The sequence below is a fragment of the Zeus faber genome (assembly GCF_960531495.2).
Source record: "Zeus faber genome assembly, chromosome: 6".
Taxonomy (NCBI): Eukaryota; Metazoa; Chordata; class Actinopteri; order Zeiformes; family Zeidae; genus Zeus; species Zeus faber.
In genome coordinates this window covers 901,704-922,282 of record NC_137201.1, presented here as the reverse complement: position 1 = coordinate 922,282, position 20,579 = coordinate 901,704, and the positions used below count along the sequence as shown (strand labels likewise).

At 38.2% G+C, this 20,579-nt stretch overlaps 1 protein-coding gene across 4 annotated transcripts in view; it reads right to left on the bottom strand.

The window, feature by feature from the left end:
• LOC307231489 (cryptochrome-2-like) overlaps window positions 1-20,201 on the bottom strand; it is a 76,115-nt gene extending 55,914 nt beyond the window's left edge. For all 4 annotated transcript variants that reach the window (XM_080002223.1, XM_080002226.1, XM_080002225.1 and 1 more), the window contains exons 1-3: window positions 19,936-20,201; window positions 5,371-5,479; window positions 4,978-5,120 (exon numbers count right to left, since the gene is read on the bottom strand). In XM_080002223.1, the coding sequence (XP_079858349.1) occupies window positions 4,978-5,120; window positions 5,371-5,479; window positions 19,936-20,093 (410 nt within the window). In that variant the 5' untranslated portion in view covers window positions 20,094-20,201. The remainder of the gene's footprint in view (window positions 1-4,977; window positions 5,121-5,370; window positions 5,480-19,935) is intronic.
• Window positions 20,202-20,579: the final 378 nt, after the last annotated feature.

Below are 20,579 nucleotides of genomic sequence, written 5' to 3'. Positions count from 1 at the left end.
GAGTTTGCGAAAGTACGGAGCATGAAAATGACCAAAAAGCGACAAAAAATTCACGTACACAGTGCCTATATTTGAACATGAAATTCAAGGTTCTGCTACGCCCACACAGTGTGAGAAAAACAAATATTTAAATTAATTTCAATCATGAATGTGTCTTATAGACACTCACAGTTTGAAATTGATATGACAAATGGCCTAGGAGGAGTTTGCGAAATTACAAAAAAGTAAATAGGTTTGATTTTTAGAAAATTTAAAGTGGGTGTGGTCGGCCATTTTGCCACCCCCATGCATGGGACCGGGACTAACGTGTGTGCAAAGCTTGGTGAGTTTTCGACTTTCTTAAGGCCCCCAAAAGTACGACGTCCTCATCCTGAATTCTGTAGATGTGGATCCTAAAAAAAAAAGCTGCAAGCAGCGATCACCTCCAAGCACAAGTGTCGGCGGGACCCAATAAATCGTATTGAAGGAGTCCTCAAAAGTACGGAGCATGAAAATCACCAAAAAGCGACAAAAAAGTCCCATAAGCAGTGCCTTTTTTCCAACATGAAATTCAAGGCTGTGACACGTCCACACAGTATGACGAAAACCAAATATGTTTATAACTTTTAATCGGGAATGTATCAATGTGACACTCACCAAGCTTGAAGTCAAGTCGATAAATCGTCTAGGAGGAGTTCATAAAAGTACAAAGTATAAAAATTACGAAAATGTGACTAAAATTGCACCTTTAATCGAATATGGCCGACTTCCTGTTGGTTTCGGTCATGGCGGCAATATATTTTTATTTTTTTTTTTTAATTCTAGGGATGTTACATATGTGTACCGAATTTCGTGAGTTTTCATGGAAAAAAGTGAATAGGTTTGATTAGAAAAAGAAAAATTCTTGGGGGGCGTAAGATGCCATTTTGACACGCCCATGCAATGGCCAACTTCCTGTTGGGTTTAGGTAATGGGGGCAATATCATTTTTCAATAGGATCCTCCTCGTCCTACATTCTGTAGATGAGGACCCTAATAAACAGAGCAATAACAATAGGTTCCTCGTCCTACATTCTGTAGACGAGGACCCTAATAAACAGAACAATAACAATAGGTTCCTTGTCCCACATTCTGGAGACGAGTTCCCGAACAAGAAGAAGAATAAACAGAGCAATAGAAATAGGTTCCCCGTCACACATTCTGTAGCACAAGGAACCAGGCAGAACGAAAATGGAGAAAGACAAAACCTCAGGTTCACCATGAAATTTACAAAGATAGACAATCAGTCCAACAATTAAACAGGCCAGACAGTTTGTTTGCTCAAAAATCATGAATCATGAAAATATCAACAATAGCAAAGTGCTCTTCTCCACTGTTGATAGACTTATTAATCCACCATCTACAACCCCATCAGAGATGCTCTCCACTGAAAAATGTGAAGAGTTTGCTACAATTTTCAATAACAAAATTATATCAGACAGAATATTAGTACCTCAACATCCAGAAATGAACCTACCCTCCAGTTCTCCAGTGATATGACTGCAGCCATGTCTCACTTTTTTACCTTTAGACATAAAACAAACTGGACGATATTGTTGGTCAGCTCAGGTTCCCCACCTGCTGCTTGGACCCTCTCCCTACCACATTTTTTAAACAGTTTTTAACTGCCTAACACATGAGGTATTAGAAATAATAAATGGCTCTCTTCAATCAGGTATATTTCCTGCAGCATTTAAAACAGCTGTCATTAAACCACTCCTGAAGAAGAGCAATTTTGATGCAACAGTTATTGCCAACTAGGCCCATTTCCAACCTGCTATTCCTCAGCAAATTACTTGAAAAACAGTTTACCTTCAGCTAAACTATCTAACATCAAACAGCCTTTTAGACACTTATCAATCTGGTTTTCAACCTCACCATAGCACAGAAAAAAGCACTTATTAAAGTTGTGAATAATCTGCATATAAAAACTGATTCAAAAAAACAATCTGTTCTTCTGCTCCTGGATCTCAGTGCTGCCTTTGACACTGTTGACAAACATATTTTATTAGCGAGATTACAAAAATGGATCGGCCTATCTGGCCCGGTTCTAAACTGGCTCAAAACCTACAGGACAGGCAGTTATTTGTGTCCATTGGAGATTTTGTCTCAAACAAAGTGGATATTATATGTGGAGTGCCCCAAGTTCGAATTTTGGACCATTATTGTTTAACCTCTCTATGCTCCCACTTGCACATATTACAAAGAAACACAAAATAAGTTACCATAATTATGCAGATCATTCACAACTGTACATACCCCCCATCTCCTGATGACCTACACCCCATACAATCCCGCACTCAGTGTATGATTGATATTAATGCACGGATGTCACAGAACTTTTTACAACTGAACAAAGGTGAGAAAGGAGAAATACAATTTTTTGGCTCAGAGACAGAAAATTGCAGCTCCTCTCAGTTCTCTGTCTCTGGAGAGCTAGAATGAAGTAATCGTAGACTGTGATCTAATTGATATGGCTCTTTAAGAGCCATATCAATTACAATACAAAACCAACCTTCTCCCATCTAAAAATGATTTCAAAATTAAGAGGCTTCCTGTCAAAAGCAGACTTAGAAAACACCCTGTTTCTTCTGTATAAAGCCTCCTGTCTTTTTCTGTGAGATCAGATTGATCCGAGCGCTGCTTTGGAGCAGTATTGAATCCTTCTCTTTATTCTGCAGAATAAATAATCTTGGATATTCTCAGTTTTGTCTCCTTGTAGTGGGCAGATTAACCTCACCGATCATTGCGGAAGAATTTCCTTCACACTATGCCCCAAGTAAATGGAACACCCTGCCTGAGGACCTGAGAGAGGCCCCCACACTGAACACATTCAAAAGCAGGTTAAAAATCTTGCTGTTCACTACAGTCTATGACTGAGTTCTGTGTGACTGAGTTCTGTGTGTATATGTCTGTTCTGTATGTTGTGATTGTATTTCTCTGTGCAGCGCATTGTGTTGCCCTGGTATGACATGCGCTTTACAGATAAAGTGTGACTTGACTTTACTAATAAACAGAGCAATAACAATAGGTTCCTCGTCACACATTCTGTAGGACGAGCACCCTAACAAGAATAATAATAAACAGAGCAATAACAATCGTTATTCGTCCCACATTCCCAAGGACGAGGATCCTAATAAACAGAGCAATAACAATAGGTTCCTCGTCACACATTCTGAAGGACGAGGACCAAAACAAGAACAAGATTTAACAGGGTGCCTCATTCGTTATTTAAGGAGGTTTACAAAGGTAATAGAATTTACGGAATTTTAGTGGTGACTTCTTTCCTTGGATTACATTTTTGATAGGTTAAGTTTCTATGAATTATGAAAACATGCTGGCAGTATTTCTGTGACTAATTACAATTTTACAATTTTGTGTCTACATTACAATTTTTTTAAAGTAATAATTCCATAAATCTCGATGCAGAGTTGTAGTTAAAAGAAGATAGACAAGACGCGTGCTGTGTTTTACTCTGAAGCGCAATGATTGGTTTACGGTATGTCATGCTATGTTGCTTCTACTTTACGAAATATCGTGAAGCAAATGGCCACTATGCTTCTGCTTGTCCGCCATATTGGAGCCATCCAGATCCGCTAGTTAACAACATACAAACATATAATGTGTATTGAGAGATGCAGACTCCTATACAACATTTTCTGTAATTCTCTTAATTCTGAACCAATTTTCATGAAATTTAGTTTGTTATAAATGTGAGAAATATAACATAATACTGGAATTAAATTCAGTTACTGGGGCCATATCTCATCATATTTTTTCATTGACTACCATGTTGAAAGGAAAAAAGGTATGATGTATGCCTCATATTGAAGAAGAAGAATCTTTATTCGTCAGACGACACACCACTACAACACATGCACAAACACACACTCTTTGGATGGTGGCCGGTAAAATGGCTCCTCTGCTTTGACCCTCTGCATGCAGTGTAGTTTAACAATTGAGTATTGAATATTTTATGCTTTTAAACATTTTATTGAACCATTTGACATCTTGCATGTTCTTTTTACTTAAGACCATGGGCTAAAGTTCCTTGCTTTTAGTGTTTTACAGAATAAATGCAAAGCAAAGTTAAATTTGCCTCTTTTTTTTTGCTGATATGATCCGTGACTCAAAACAGTGATACCATCCGAACCGTGAGTTTTGTGATCCGTCGCAACCCTATTTTCTGCTATTAGCCAAAAAAAAAAAAAACTTTGTTGTACCTCCTCATGTTATAGCCTTGTTATATTTATCTTATAAATTTGAAATTTGTCTGTGTTTGAAAGGAGCAAAACAAATATATTTATTTATTTCTTCAACATTTGAATGATTTTTTTATTATGCCACTAACAACTATAGAATGTAACATTCGTTCGTTATAAATCTGGATTATTTTTCTTTGGCCCTGATGGACCGCCCGGGCCCTCGTGTTTTGAACACTGATGTCACGAAAGGAACAATGTTCATTGCCGTGAGGCCCACAACACAAAGCTTTTGTGTTCGAAACGGATCATCTGAATTTTTGTTTTAAGCCTACAACACTAAAGGACACAGGACAGTCTGAAGGTCAAAGGTCAAAGCATGAGACTTGGCAGCTCTGCATAACACTTGTTAAAAAAAAACGTTTTATAATGTAATTTTAGTAATGCAAGAAATAATGTGGAAAAGCAACTTAATCACTGGACCATTCGCATCACCACATCTAAATCCTGCATCTGCTTCCTCGCTGTTGCGCCCATACATCCTATTTGTGTGCGCAAGTGAATGAGCTCTGTCTGTGCACTCTGCTGCTCCGTCGGCTGCCCCTCGTTGTCGGACGGATGCAATATTTCGATACTGTGAAAATATTGCATATCGTGATATTTGATATTAACGACTATCAGCCAAAGCCTACTATACTATATATGTCCGTGCTTTGCATACGACTTAAGACTCTATAGCACCAGCACATCACACAAACCTGTCTAGATTGTAGAGGGTGTGTGAGTTTCTGACAATGGCCTGCACTCCAAACTCAAGTGCCATCTTGATGATGGCCCCATCCCTCTCCTTCCCATAAGGCTCTGGATCATATTCAAAGGTAAGCCTAGTCACCTTCCACTCCTGCGAAAAGATGTTATGAAAAAGTAAAAATCAGTGAAGAGACACAATGAGAAACAATGCCGAAGGGGCGGGGAGAGAGAGTAAAATAGAGAATGAGGAAGATAAATTGTTAGAATGGTCACAAGATAAGCACTGCATATAGACCGATCTTCCAGGGGTTATCATAATGTATTTGCTCATATTATCAACAGCCTGAACAGAGGGCAGTTGATGACAACTGTAAGGTTATAATACAAAGTATAATACGGACCTTGAACAGTCTGGGGAAGACATCTGTGGGCTGCCCTCTCACCACAAACAATCTTGAGTTGAGCTTCCTCAAAGAGCTGTCCAAGTCCTCCAAAGACTCCAACAAAAACCTGCAGGGTTATATGAGGATGAGAACCAAAAAAAATTAATTGACCCACACATAGGAAAATCTGCAGTAAATATCACATCAATCTTGAGCTCCTAATTTATTGTTGTTTATCCTGATTTTACACTTAACCACAATATAAATGTAATATATATATATATATATATATATAATGAACAAAAAAGCATTTAACAAGGAAATTTCAGCACATGGAAATATAATAATTGTGAGAGAAAAATGCATTCGATCAACTATTGTAAATGATGACAAAGGCCTCTACCTCAAGAGGGGGGTTTTAAAACATTTTTCTCTGTTTCCCCAGGAACCCCCCAGAGTTTATGTAAAGAGAAATGTTTTTGCTCCCTACAATGTCAATTCTAACATGAAAGAACAGAGCACATTTGGCCCTGTTTACCTTCTATGGAGATGACGAAACTCAACAGAGGAGCCTAGAGGTGCATTGTCTCTCTCACAGACCTCTGACCCAAGCCACACCCTCTGTTGTTGTATAAAGCCCTCTTGATCAGAAATAAGATCAGACTGATCTGAACACTGCTTTGGAGCAGTACTGAACTGTTCTCTTTATTCTGCAGAATAAATAATCTTGAATATTCTCAGTTTTGTTTTCTTGTAGTGGGCAGATTAACCTCACCGATCACTGCGGAAGAATTTCTTCCACAGTTTGGCGTTGTCGGCAGGATCTCTGCTTGACTCCGAGAAGGAGTCATCTGGACATGACTGGCAGATCCAGCAGAGAGCAACATGAGATCTTGGAAAAATTAAGGTGAGGACTAACTGAGATATTGTACCGATCAGAGAAGATCAAAGGAAAAGCTAATGTGTAAGAAATGGCTCTGAGTAAAACCTCTTTGTGAACTCAGAAATCCCCCCCCCACATAGACGTATGGCCTGTTTGCGTGCGGCGCAACTAGGTCTGGACGACTGCGAAAGTGGCCAATATTGAATTGTTCAAGATGATCGTGGATTTTTGTTTATCTTTATTTTTTTAATATATTTTTTTTATTCAATAATAACTCAACATTATTGAATACATAATATTATAGAGTATTGTTGATTCCTCCTAGCAGAAGCGTTTAGAAACTTCTGGTGTTGTAGAAATACAATACATTTAATTAATAACTAGAGTAAAATTGATTATAAAGAAAAAGGGAATAAAAATAAAATTAAAGACAATAATAATAATTGTTATTATCGTAATTGAAATTATTGTTTTGTTTATGGTTTTTACTATTTTGTTTAGATTTCATTTTGGAGGTATTGATAATCCAGCTATGCAACTTACTTTCTAACTAGTTTCAGTAACTTTTAATTAGTTAGGAGAAGAGTTCAAGGGCCCACTGTGTGACTCTATTTGCAGTATAATACACTTTCACATGAATCCTGTGTGATCAAATTGGTGTCTGGCCGATTGATTCACTCTGGAACACATATGGATGAAATGAGTTCGGAGAGATTCTATCAGTTTCTTGTGCTTTGTTTAGCCTCCTGGCTGATAAAATCTCAATGAAACAAGTGAATGTATAAACGCAAGATAAGCCTGGTATGTGTGCTGTACATAACATGTACATACATTAAATCATGATATTGGATGACTGAATTGTTAGTTTTGGTGTGATATACAACTGTGTTTGTATGTTTGAATCCTTACCGGTTACTCTTTGTTTTTCTCAGTAGGGCTGGTGATTGTTTAAGTGGATCGAACAACATTATTAATACTATTAATTGAATAAGGTAGATGTTGATATACAGTATAAAATTTAACAAGTAGTTTAACAAAGAGGAAAAATTGTTTTGTTTTGTATACAATAGAGGTAATGGATTGTGTACGTTCGCTTACTAAAAATTGAAACATTTAAATAAATGTGAAATACGTTGGCCATTAAGATGTTTTTTTTTTTATTTGGACATTCAAAAAATTTCAAGTTTAAACTTGAAAATATCTTGTGATTCGATTAATGTTGTAATTATATATTGATGAATTAACCAACCCACCTATTCAGTGTTTTATTTCCACAGTTTTAAGCAGAGTAGATGTGACTGCATCTGATTGAGAAGACTTGGAGGACTGACAGAGATCAGATCAAAGAGAATTGCTCTACAATTGAGTAAGGCCATAACATGTCCAGCATTCAAAGGTCCTTGTACATTATTGATATTATTACTATTTGTATTTAACTGATTTGCAAATTTGATTTTTTTAATAGGCTCAATTGGAATTATTTTGAGATGATATGCATGCAAGTATATAAATGGAGAGACCATGATTGGATTTAGCTCTATATCCCATATTGAGCTCAATCGTTAAAATGATTAAAAATGTCAGATATTATAGAGTGCATTATTGAACCAGAATAATTCTTGATTAGTTCTTTTTTTAATATGACATTCTAGTTTTCTGGTCTAGTTGTTGAAACAATCTTCAGAAGCTGAGTTAACGATTACTGTGTTAACACTCAGGGACACTGTTGTCAGAGCACCCTGGAGTGATTATCTCTATGACACTGCTTCTTACAGTGGTAGACCTTTCCTTTCATCTTATGATAATGAATGAGAACAATAAATTAAGCACCTCACTGCATCAGACACGATGAAACTGAATGACTGCAATTGGAATTTCTTCTCCAACTGAGAGCTGTGGAATGACTGACCACCTGAAGTCCTGCTGGAAATGATATCTGCGTGATTACCATAAGGACTGCTTCTGTGTTTTCTCAGCCATTGTTTTATCAATCAGTCTATCCTGATTGTTGTACACAGATTATTTCATGTTCTCTAAGAAAAACTACATTCTAGTAAAAATATTTAAATTAAGTTTAAAATATTTAAAAGATTTATTTAAAATAAATAATTTTCCAAAATTTTAGAAAAAGGTTTTGAATAGTTTGTAAATTCAATAATTAAGTAGAGACATAATTTGGCACTGTTTATAGATAAAAAGTGATTGTTTCATTAATTGACAAATATGTTATTAATAGCCCTTCTAGGTTTTAGATGGTCTCAATTTGAATGCTGGCTATGTTATTGTCATTATACATATATATTTGTTTTAAAAACGTGTTAACTTGATTGGAATGCCAAATAAGCTCTCCATTTTTCTCTAATCAGACTGCAGAATGATGGGACTTATAGTGGAATACTCCCTGTCCAAAAGGTAAGACTAGCAGTTCAAAGCTTAGCACATAATATATGTAATTTTTAGGAGTTGAATAACATAAATGAACCATGAGAAATCGATAGTTGATCAAATGTTATTTATCAACGCCAGTTAGGCTCCTATTATATTGATGATGTTAAGGTTCTATTATATTGGTGACTGCTGACATCTCAGGCTTATTGTTTGGTGTTATTAACTGTACCTTTAAGGGTATAAGTAAGAATTATACAAATAAATAAATAATAAATACAAATGGGAATATAGTATTGAGTGCTAAATATTAAAATGTTTTAGTATGTGAATCACATTTTTCCTTACCCTCTCTAGTTGTGTTAACTCATTGTTGAAGTTATGTGGAGCCTCCGGAAATGTTTTCTTCTGCCACATTACGGAAATTTATTTTGACTGATTTTCAATTTATCAATGGCAGCACACTTATTACAATATTGTAGTTTATTGATCTACTTGTGACGTAGATACACAGGAATTCCTAAAATACTTAGAACAAGATGTTTACAGTTTCTTTTTTTTCCCCCTTATAACTCCAGCCGGCACAAAAGAACGTTTATTATTTGAGTCATGACATTTATTCTATTTTAATTTTGTATCCTTAGGGTGGCACCCTGGCATGGCTTTTCTTGGCTGTTGTGGTTATTGTTGTTTTTGGATCATGGAACAAGGCAATGCTTGCCAAGCCATTACACGGTAGAACCTTTTGTTGCTTTTCGAACCAGTTTTTTTTTTTTTTTTTTGCACCAGCTCCCTGTTGGGTTTGCTGTATTACTTTAACTGTGGATGAATAACATGGTTTAATGAAAGCTGTGTTGTTGCAATCTTATGGAAATGAATTACGTCTTGTTGCATACTATGCTCGGAAACTCTGTGCCAGGGTCATTGTGTTGATTGCATGCTGTAGCCTTTATCTTGCTACAAAGCAAACCAGTTTGCTTCTCTCAGACATCACCTCTCCACCATCAACATGTGCAACCTTCACTTTGCTTACTCCAACTTATAGAGATTCACATGATTGCTTGACAGCGATAGCCCTTGTGGCTTTGCCCAGATCTTGCTACTGAAGTTCTTGAAAAGTTCAACTACAATGATTTAAACTCATGAGTACAACAAAAGGAGGGTTTTTTGTTTGGTTTGTTGGTCAGTCATCTGTTTTTGTATAAAACAGTGTGTGTCTATCTTTGTACAACCGGTTGTGTTTGTGTTTCTATCTGTGGTAAACAGTTTTTTGTTTATATTTTGATTGCATGAATATGTACAGGCAAGTGTGATACAGTGTGGTGTAGCTGTTTGATGAGACGTACAGAACATCTGTTTAATGTTGTCATGTGATAACCCCCCCATTTTGATCTTCCTATTTGTGTTGTTTACATTAATGTACTTGACCCCATCTCTATAGGAAATGTTGGAGCCAATGCAGCCAACAAAGCCGCCGTACCCAATTTTTGCTCTGTCTTATGATGGTTGTCTCCTCCACAGATGAGGACACAAGCTCACTAACTTTGTTTTTTCCTTTACTCAAAGGCATCCTGCACTAAATTATTGGAGTGGCAGAACCGCTTGGTACAGTACGTACTGAGCTGTATCTTTCCCACAAGTTTTTTTTTTTCCCATTGTTTTACTTGTTTGACATATGGTAGGTAGCATTTGTCAAAAAGGAGGGATATAGTGAGAGAATTAAGTAAACATAATGATTGTGCTTAGAACAATGCAGGAACCTCATGATGGACTTAACAAGCTGACGCTTTGTCATGATTTAAATATTGTTTGGTGATAGACATGTTTTTCAGAATGGAATCCCAGTAAAGGTAAGCTCTAGTGAGTTTTCATTCCTGCCATTAGTGATGATGGGAATGCGAGGACGATCACATGGTGCGACAGGACTGTCCCAGCATGAATTGCTGACCAGGAGACCAATGCGGTTAGGTCTGTCTTCTGTCGACAAAAGCCACATATGAATTACATCACGTGAACCAGTAGTGATCAGATTGTCCAGTTTAGTATTTAGCATTGTTAGATTTACTTTATTAATGGATTGTGTCAATGGGATTATGTTCAGGCAAGGAAAATTTGAAAAGCATTAATTTGATAAGCATAATTGACACACTGTCAGTTGTTTTGTAGCCTAATCGAGATTCTATGGACATTGTCTCCTACATATTAGACTTATGATAATATTATTGTTGTTACACTAGGATGCATATATTAACTTTTGTGCAGAGTCTGTAGTCGGTCATTCAACATAACTGTTTAGGTAATGACAGAATTATTCCATGTACCCTATTTTACATTCATGGACCTAGACCAAACAATGCTAAAAATGTGTGTCTCATCCAAGTGTTTAAGTCTATGTGCCCAGGTCAAAGCAGCCCTACCCATCCCACTCGAAGGACCACTACACCACCTCTGACCAGATACCTGGGTAGCGACTACCGGAGGAAAACCTGGAACTCTGCCAGATCCCTGGGACCGTTCCAGATCCTCCTCACCACCGCAGTGGCAGTTAAGGTGGCAGAACGACCATCGTGGGTACACGCGTCCCATTGCAAGAAAGTCTGCAACCTTCCAGAGCACCAGATAAACGACAACAACGGAGAATCATCCAACGTGAAATGAGATCACGACCCTTGCGGGATATGTGCTGGTAACCTCGGTCCCGTGAAGAGAATATGCCACTACAGTATTTCTACTTGAAAAGAATGACGGCCCATCAACAGGAAAAGATTGGAAACGCCTGTGTGATCATCTTTCTTTCTATGCCAATTTACATGTATAATCTGACCAAGGCCGATCAAGATGTGCGTGTAAGACGATCAGGAACATATATGTCCATGACATTGGTTCCAGCTGAGTATAGGATTGTAGGTGGAGCAGAACATTTCTTTACGTCTAAATTAGCGCTGTAGGTACATCTACAGCTTTTAAGTGGCTAAATATCATACATTATAAGTTGTTACTGTTCATTAATACAACTATCCTAGCAAAAGAAGCTAGAAACAAGAATTAACTTAGATCCGTTTAATGGTTCTAGACATAATGAGAGCTGCTCAGGGAGGTGTATGTGCTATGACAGGTGAGTCGTGCTGTACATACATTCCCGCCAATGATGTAGAATCAGGAAATTTGTTTTTAGCCATACAAGCTATGAAAGAGTTACGTGATGATTTAATGAAAGACCAAGCTAACACTTGGGACCATTTGCTTGGCTAAGAAATGCACTAGGGCCATAAATTTCTCCACTGATAAAGATATTGAAACCTGAAGTGATAATGTAGCACCTATCTATCACCTATAGCAATATTCACCTATCTATCTCTAATGAACAGGTTGAGACGCTGAGATGCTGAAATATGGAGATGTTTGTCTAATCATGTTTATCGTTACTTATAGCATGTGTTAGTCATTACGTGCACAATGCATTTTGCTGTTGTCATTATTAAGTGATAACCATTGATTAATCTGCATAGCATTATGTATTAGTGGAATCTCTATGTTTGTTTTGTTTATTTCATTATGTGATTCATGATAAATTTTCTTCTGTGTGTGTTTTCTAGTTAGAATTGTAAAATGGCCACACAGGATTTTTCCTTTGTATGACCAGGGGTTTTTGTCCTGTGCGTTGTCATAGTATAGTGGATAACCCTGACTGGTCTTTTATTTTTCTCCAGCCAAATGTGAGAAGAGAGGTTTGGCCAATTTGAGGTGGAGATATCCTTGAATTATACCTGGAATGAGGTTATGAGTTCAATTAGTTAAATTTAGTATTAGATATGGATTCTACTAGTAGATTCCAATGAGATAGAATTAAACGATATCTCTGAAGTATAATTTTATTGTATTCAATTTACATTATATGGAATTTTAGCATTAATTCATTTTTCCTGATGGTGTTGTTCTAGTAGGAACAAGAGGAGTAAATGTGAGAGAAAAATGCATTCGATCAACTATTTTAAATGAGGACAAAAGGCCTCTACCTCAAGAGGGGGGGTTTTAAAACAGTTGTCTCTGTTTCCCCAGGAACCCCCCAGAGTTTGTTATGAGAAATGTTTTTGCTCCCTACAATTTCAATTCTAACATGAAAGAACAGAGCACATTTGGCCCTGTTTACCTTCTATGGCAGGCATGCCCAAAGTCCGGCCCCCGGGCCAAATCCGGCCCGTGTCTAAATTTCCACCGGCCCGAAGCGTCTGTCATAAAATCAATAATATGTGGCTCGCCAGCGCGTACAAAAAAAGCAATTTTATATTTCACCAGAGGATGGCAGTAGACTTGTGGCCGCACTCTCACCGGGTGACCCCTGTGTGAACTTTTTCCACTGTGGTATATTCTTAGCCCATTTCTAAAATGCCAACTGGAACTAAAAAAAGGAAAGTTGACAAAGAGGGCCGCCGTTTCCAGGACAAGTGGAAAATCTGAGTATTTTTTCCACTGACATGCGAATTTGTCAAGAGACTGTGGCTGTTTTCAATGAATTCAATATTAAGCGGCACTATCAGACGAAACATGCTAACTACGATACGCTAACGGCAAACATCTCATCTATGGCTGAGTAGTTTCAACAGCATTTCAGGGATTTTGCAGCTAGTGAAAAGGAGATCACACTTTTTTCCGTGGATCCTAACGACGCTCCAGCCCACCTGCAGCTGGAGCTCATTGAGCTGCAGTGTGACGCGGAGTGTCACAGTCAACACTTGCAACTCCCTCTTGTAAACTTTTACCGCCGGCTGGACAAAGACAGCTTCCAAGAGATTCTAACATTTGCTGAGAAAATGCTGAGCTTGTTTGGCTTGACATACTTGTGCGAGAAGACGTTCTCGCTTATGAACATTAACAAGAACCGCGTGAGGACAAGACTAAGTGACTCACCTGCGTGACATCTTGCGCATCAAAACCACTGTTTTTGAGCCAGACCTGCCCTGTTTACTGCAGTCGAGATCTCAGTATCACATTAATGTAGGTCAATTTTTTTTTTTATTCTTCTGAGGAGAATAAATACTAAAGTCTCAGTGAATAAATTTTTTGTGATGATAAAAAACACAGTTTTGTCAAATTTCAGTCATTTAATTTGACTATACTATCCTTTGTCAAAATGCACTTTGATGTGATTTGTTAAAACAAAATCAATAAATACATGTTTCTAAAAAGATTTCGGAGTCAGATTTCATAAAATAGTTCATTTGCATTTAATTTATTATTATTTTAACCTTTATATATCCTTATAAGGCATTTGACAACAGATTCTCATTTGCAATGTCAACCTAGCTGCAGACAGCACAGTCAAACAAATCAAAATAAAAGCTAATACAAATAAACACGTATACAACAAACTGTACAAAGTGATATAGTTACATATTTACATGTTAATTTACAATGGTAATTGTTCAAAGAATGTCAGGCTGAATGGTCGGCCCCCATACATTTTCACCTCACCAAATCTGGCCCTCTTTGCAAAAAGTTTGGACACCCCTGTTCTATGGAGATGAAGAAACTCAACAGAGGAGCCTATAGGTGCATTGTCTTTCTCAGACCTCTGACCCAAGCCACACCCTCTGTTGTTGTATAAAGCCCTCTTGATCAGAAATAAGATCAGACTGGTCTGAACACTGCTTTGGAGCAGTACTGAACTGTTCTCTTTATTCTGCAGAATAAATAATCTTGAAATTTCCCAGTTTTGTTTTCTTGTAGTGGGCAGATTAACCTCACCGATCATTGCGGAAGAATTTCTTCCACATAATATATATTTTTTAATTCCATAAAAAATAATAAACAAATTGAAAAATGTGAATATGTCTTTAAAAACAGTGATTACTTCATGTTGGGGGCTTGACCAGTAGACTAAACAGTAAACATAAAAAAAGACTAGATCGATGGTGGATATATTAAATAAAAATTAAAATATTAATTTATTTTAGCCACTTACCAACATATCCACATAATTGTTCCTCCTCTTTAGGATGTAGCCAATGGACTACTTACTGAGACCCTCTATGCTGCCATTTCCTTTTCACTCAATTTATTTTGTTTTATATCAGATGAGATTTCTCTACAAATAACAGTATTATAAGTTAGCAGTGAAGCTAACCTCCTATTGTGTAACATATTGTGAGTTCATGTAGTAATTTATGTCCAAATACTAATGAAATGATTTGTCCAGGTTCAATTCCTTTACTGCAAAAATCTGCAATATCATGGGAAAAAAGGAAGAAACATTGAAAAAAGGCCAGAGAAGGCAAAATTTCATTCTTTAAATTCTTAAAAATGACACTCAGACCCTAAACGTGTCTTTTACAGTTAGAGGTGCAGCGCAGTTCTGAAAGTCCAATAGTTAAAAAAAAGTTCCATTGCCCCCTGGGAAGGTCCGATGAGTCATTCTGCATAAAAATTGGCCATGTGCTTCTGTATTATGTGAAACAAGTTTACAATTTTTTTATTTAAACTATAATTTAAACAAACATTCCAAATGATAATTATAAAAGATTGAATCTACTCTGAGGCAAATTTGTCTTTCGTCATCTGTCTGTCGTTTGTCAAACAAACAGAAGCACATAGCTAATTATTATGCATAATTAGGTCATCGGAAGTTCATTGCAACAGGGAGGGATGTTTTGATTCTTTTGAAAGGCTCTTTTGTAGGAATGAAGGGAACGGAGTCTCGCTGGGTGATAAGCAGTTGTTGTTTTGTCAAGTTAGGGTTACAGCTTTATGTTGTGTTATGTTGTTCGTTTAAGTTGCCGTCTCCTGCCACCGGCAAATGTTTTCCCCTCCATGTAAGATATAGCCATGCTCCTCCCACACTGGAAGGTGCCCTGGCTGAAAAGGAGCACATCCACTACTGTCATGTCAGGTTCACTGCAAGGTTTTATATCAGTAAGTTATTTTACTATGATTATTTATTTGTGAAAAATATTGTTTAAACTATAGTATACCAACTATAGTAGTAACGTAATTTCTGGACTATAAGCCGATACTTTTTTCCCACGCTTTGAACATCGCGGCTTAAACAATGACGCGGCTAATTTATGGATTTTTCCCGCTTTCACAAGCTCCATGCCACCAAAAAAACTGAGCAAAACACACATTATGTGACGGTGCTCAGTTTTTTGGCGGCATAAGGCTTTCATTAGACCAATGAAATTGCCGAACGGGTTAAGGTGAAACAATGTAACTGTTTAGTTTACTGTTTAGATTAAATCGAGCGCACTCAAACTTCCCATCATTTACGGTAGTCATTTTGTCACCCTCATCATGGCAAAGACACAAAGAAATGCATATGATGCAGCTTTCAAGTTGAAGGCGATCAATCTGGCTGAGGGAAAAGGAAATAGAGCTGCTGCACGGTAGCTTGGCCTTAATGAGTCGATGATACGACGTTGGAAACAGCAGCGCGAGGAACTGACTCAGTGCAAAAAGACAACAAAAGCTTTCAGAGGGAAGAAAAGCAGATGGCCGGACCTAGAAAATGAGCTTGAAGACTGGGTCAACACACAGAGAGCAGACGGCCGAGGTGTTTCAACTGTGCAGATCCGAATGAAAGCCAAAACAATCGCCACCACAATGAAGTTTGAGGATTTTAGAGGTGGACCATCGTGGTGTCTGCCAGTGGGTCCTGACAGCGTGGAGCATTATCAATAAATCCACTATCATCAACGGGTTTCGAAAGTCTGGACTGCTGCGTGTTGAAGAGGGCAGCATGAGCTCAGCGGGGAATTTGCCTCCGGATGAAAGTGACGAGAGCGACAATGAAACGACCCGACATCGGATGAAGCAATTCTGAGGCTATGCAACTCCGACACCAAAGGAGATGACTTCAGTGGTTTCAGTGCGCAGGAGGAGGGAGATAGTGACCAATGACTTTCTTGGTAGGCTACTGTTTACTGCTATTTTTTTTATTTTTGTTACAAACCGTGTTTCTTTAAAGCTTAAGTAAAGTTCATTTGTTTCCGTGTACCGGTGGGCACCTGTGGCTTATAGACATGTGCGGCTTATGTATGTTCAAAATAATTATTTTTTTTTAAATCAGTGGGTGCGGCTTAAATTCAGGTGCGCTTAATAGTCCGGAAATTATGGTACTAAACTATATTGTGAAACGTTAAAATATTATGTGTATATAAATAAATATGAACGGAAATTAATATTTGAATTATCCACTATCCTGGACACCAACTTATGCAAATTATAACAACCCACCAATGAACTTTAACGCCCGTCTCCCTCATCCCCCCAGTCATACACACAGATCATTACACTAGTAATTTGTGGCAGACTACTATAAAGAAAAAGGATTTGCATTGTTTAACCCAAAATCTGTGATACATACCTAACCGTGAGCCCACTGTACTGCTGCATCCCTAATGAATACTGACATCCAAGTCAAGTACTCAAGTACTCATGCCCATCCTTAAGCTTGTCAACAGGTCGGAGTATTGCCATTATCAAGATATGAAGTTTTTACATTCATCCATTCAAAATAGTACATTTTAATCTTGTCCGATAACGATTAATGATCGGTTAACGAGGGTCGGATTTCAGTAAGAAAAAAATTTCTAAATTAGTATACCTAGTGGAGAACGTTCCTTCTCCAGAGGCAGAGAGTGTAGGACAGGTTGAAAATGATCACACTGATTTAATACATTGGGTTAGGGTTATTGCGTCTAGGGACGGGGGCTCTATCCCAGCTCTGTCGGTGGAGGGAAGAGTCCATCCAGGAGGGGCGGGGAAACAGGAAGCTAATGGGAAACTAAACCGATTCAGATTGTTTGTTGAGGCTCTCATTATGGTCCATAAAAGCCAAAAAAGCCCTATTTGACTTAATGGAACATAAATAATGTCAGTTAACACTGTTTTAAAAAAATACATTAATATTACGTATATTACTACTTGAATCTAATTACTAATAATAATAAACTAATAATAATATCAAATAATTTTGGTTTGTGAACAATAAGTACCACGTTTTTAACAAAATGTTGATAAAATGAAAGACAAAATAAATATGGCAAGTAGGTCTAAATAAATAATAAGGTTTGTGGTTTTTATGTCTCGTCGACATATTTTACAACACAATGGATATTTACCAGTCAGGTCAGCTTTGGATCATCCAAACTGAATGGCTTTCCGTTGCAACTTGCCGAACACGGAAATTAACAGATCTGCGGAATTTTTTATCTTAATGATCGGGTCTATTTTATTTTGACATCAAGGAAAGAAAACTAATTTAAATTGTGCTTAGAGGGAATTAATTTCACCGGATATTATGACCGGAGAGATTTAAAGACATCGGACTTCAACATTCTCCGATTTTCCCGTTCAAATAACGGTAATTACCGGATAACGGAAACTCCAGCGCAGACTAAACGACACCACGGCTCAGACGACTATAAACCAGGCTTACAGTTAAAATGTCAAGAAACAAGAAAAAAGAAACATATGATAAACATAGAAAGAAACAAGAAAAAATATCAATGTGTTGCATTGCATGTTGATTTCAGTGGCGCTCCTAAATTTTGTGCTGGTGCTCCTTCAATTTTCAAGAGGGAGCACAGGTACTAGTAGTGGAAAAGTTAGTCTGGGGTCCTGTGGGACCAACTCCAGATACCATATGCTGTGATAAATAGCCAGGATTCAAAATATACCATGATATAAATGTTACAGTATATCACTATACCACCCAGCCTACAGTGTATACAACCCCAAATTGGCTAGTTTCTCAAGACCACCAGAAGCACAACTCCAGCTGCATCCAATCCATTTACAACATCCAAGAGAAGCAGTAGCAACTACGACAAACAGCTACGTCAGCTGAGATTCTTTTGGATATGGGGCATTTCGTTAATTCAAATAATTACAGACTGGAGTTGTTTCAAAAAATGTAATTTGAGTAGTATTTCGCAAGATTTGGGAATTGGGTTATTTAAAATGTGACTTTTTAAATAAATGACTTCAAAACAGATGCACGGTGGCGCAGTGCATTGCACTGCTGCCTCACAGCCAGAAGGTCCTGGGTTTGATTCCCGCCTGGGGCGCTGTTGGCACCGTGCTCCGGTGGGTTATCTTCCAAAACAGGAGCCTTTCTGTGTGGAGTTTGCATGTTCTCCCCGTGTTCACATGGGGTTTCCTCCACCTCACGTCAGTAAGGACCCCCACCAAAAACATGCACCCATCATCGTCTGACCAGCGATGGACACTTATCACCTGGTCCCCGGGCGCGTCCACGTATGCTGCCCACTGCTCCTGGCTGTGCCACCGGGGGAAGGACAAGCCAGGATGGGTCAAAAGCAGAGGAGCCATTTCACCGGCCACCATCAAGCATGTGCATGTGTGTGTGTGCAAGCATGTGTTGTAGTGTGGTGTGTTGCGTGACTAATAAAGACTCTTTCTTCTTTTTTGTTTTCTTCAGATTCCTTCCTGACTTACTTGGCGTCAAAGTCCTGTAGATTTACTTATTTATTCATGTTCTGGTACCTTGCTTTGACAATGTAATGCTTATGTAAGGTGTCTTTTCTTCTTTTTTATATTTGGCAATTTTTTATCTATTTTATTTTCTCATTGTTAAGCTTTTTCGTAATGCTTATCCTCTAGACAGAGGTAGATACAGTTATTTGGATTCTGTGCCTTAAACACATTAATGATTAGTTCGTCAGAAAAACACAGATAAAGCAATACTTATTTTTATTATCTGAATGTTTCCGCTTTGCTGCATTCAATCTTCAGTAAGGTTTGTTTTTGACATTATGTTAAATAAGTTGTTGTAAGTGGCATGCTAATAAAGAATTTTAAATTTAACTGAGAGAAGTGACAACCGAGACAGCACATGAGCAATATAATGAAAATGCTTGAAATTTACACTAAATCGTTTTCCCCAGGTAAGAAAAATGGGTTAGGGTTAGGTTAGGTCACTACCTCGGTGGTGTTATTGAAATGAATTATCGAGTGTTAATTAACACGCAATACTTGATTTAACAAATTCGCAGGGGGGACTTTTAGCTAGCTATCGAGCTAGGCTAATTAGCATGACGAACTACACTTCGAGCTATTGCCAGTTTCACTGTTTTACAAGAGGGCGGCAGATCGTCTATTTTATTAATAAACCATGTTCCTTTCGTGACAGACCAGTTAGTCGGCGTTGATTTTAGCGCATCATACGTCGAGCCCTATATGTAATCCACAGGACGAGTTAACATCTTAAGCCCAACGCATATTCCACGCATATGTTACAAGAGAAGCAGCGTTAAAGAGCAGCTGCATGGAACCAGTATGAGGAAAAAGCCACGGACCTCCACCGATTCACTCCCACGTTGGCGGAGCCCGCGAACCAGGGGTCCAGGACGTAAACACAGCGCAATGAGTCCGCTCCGCTCAGGGCCTCAAGTAGCGCCGGATTATCGTGCAAGCGCAGCCCTTTGCGAAACCAGTGGACCGAGTTGACCGCCATGCTTACGGTCTTAGTCCATCGCTATAAGCGGAAAGGGGGACGTGGAAAATGCCCAACAACAACGCAGAGAGAAGGCCGAAATAGGCGCACTTTGTCAATTTCTAAAATACCCAGATCACACGACTGGGTAACGGAACAGCCAGTGGGCGTGATCATTGTTGCACCAACGTCACGCAACAGCCCCTCCCTTGTGCGAGGCCAAAGCGCAAATAACGAGTCGTACATAAGGTGTTAACGCGTCAAAAAAAGACGCGTTTACGAGGTAAATAAGTGACGTGATTCTGCATGTGGCCAATAAAGAACGTGGAATCACGGAAGTCATAAATATCCATGTGGACGGCTGCGTCACGGATGTCGACGGATTCATCTTCGTACGAGTTTTATCCAGGAACACAAACCAGACATTGGCCACTTTTATCATGTGTGGCATTTTTGTAAAGGTAGCATCATTTGGAAATGTTGTTTATTGATTTTTTTTTTTCTAAT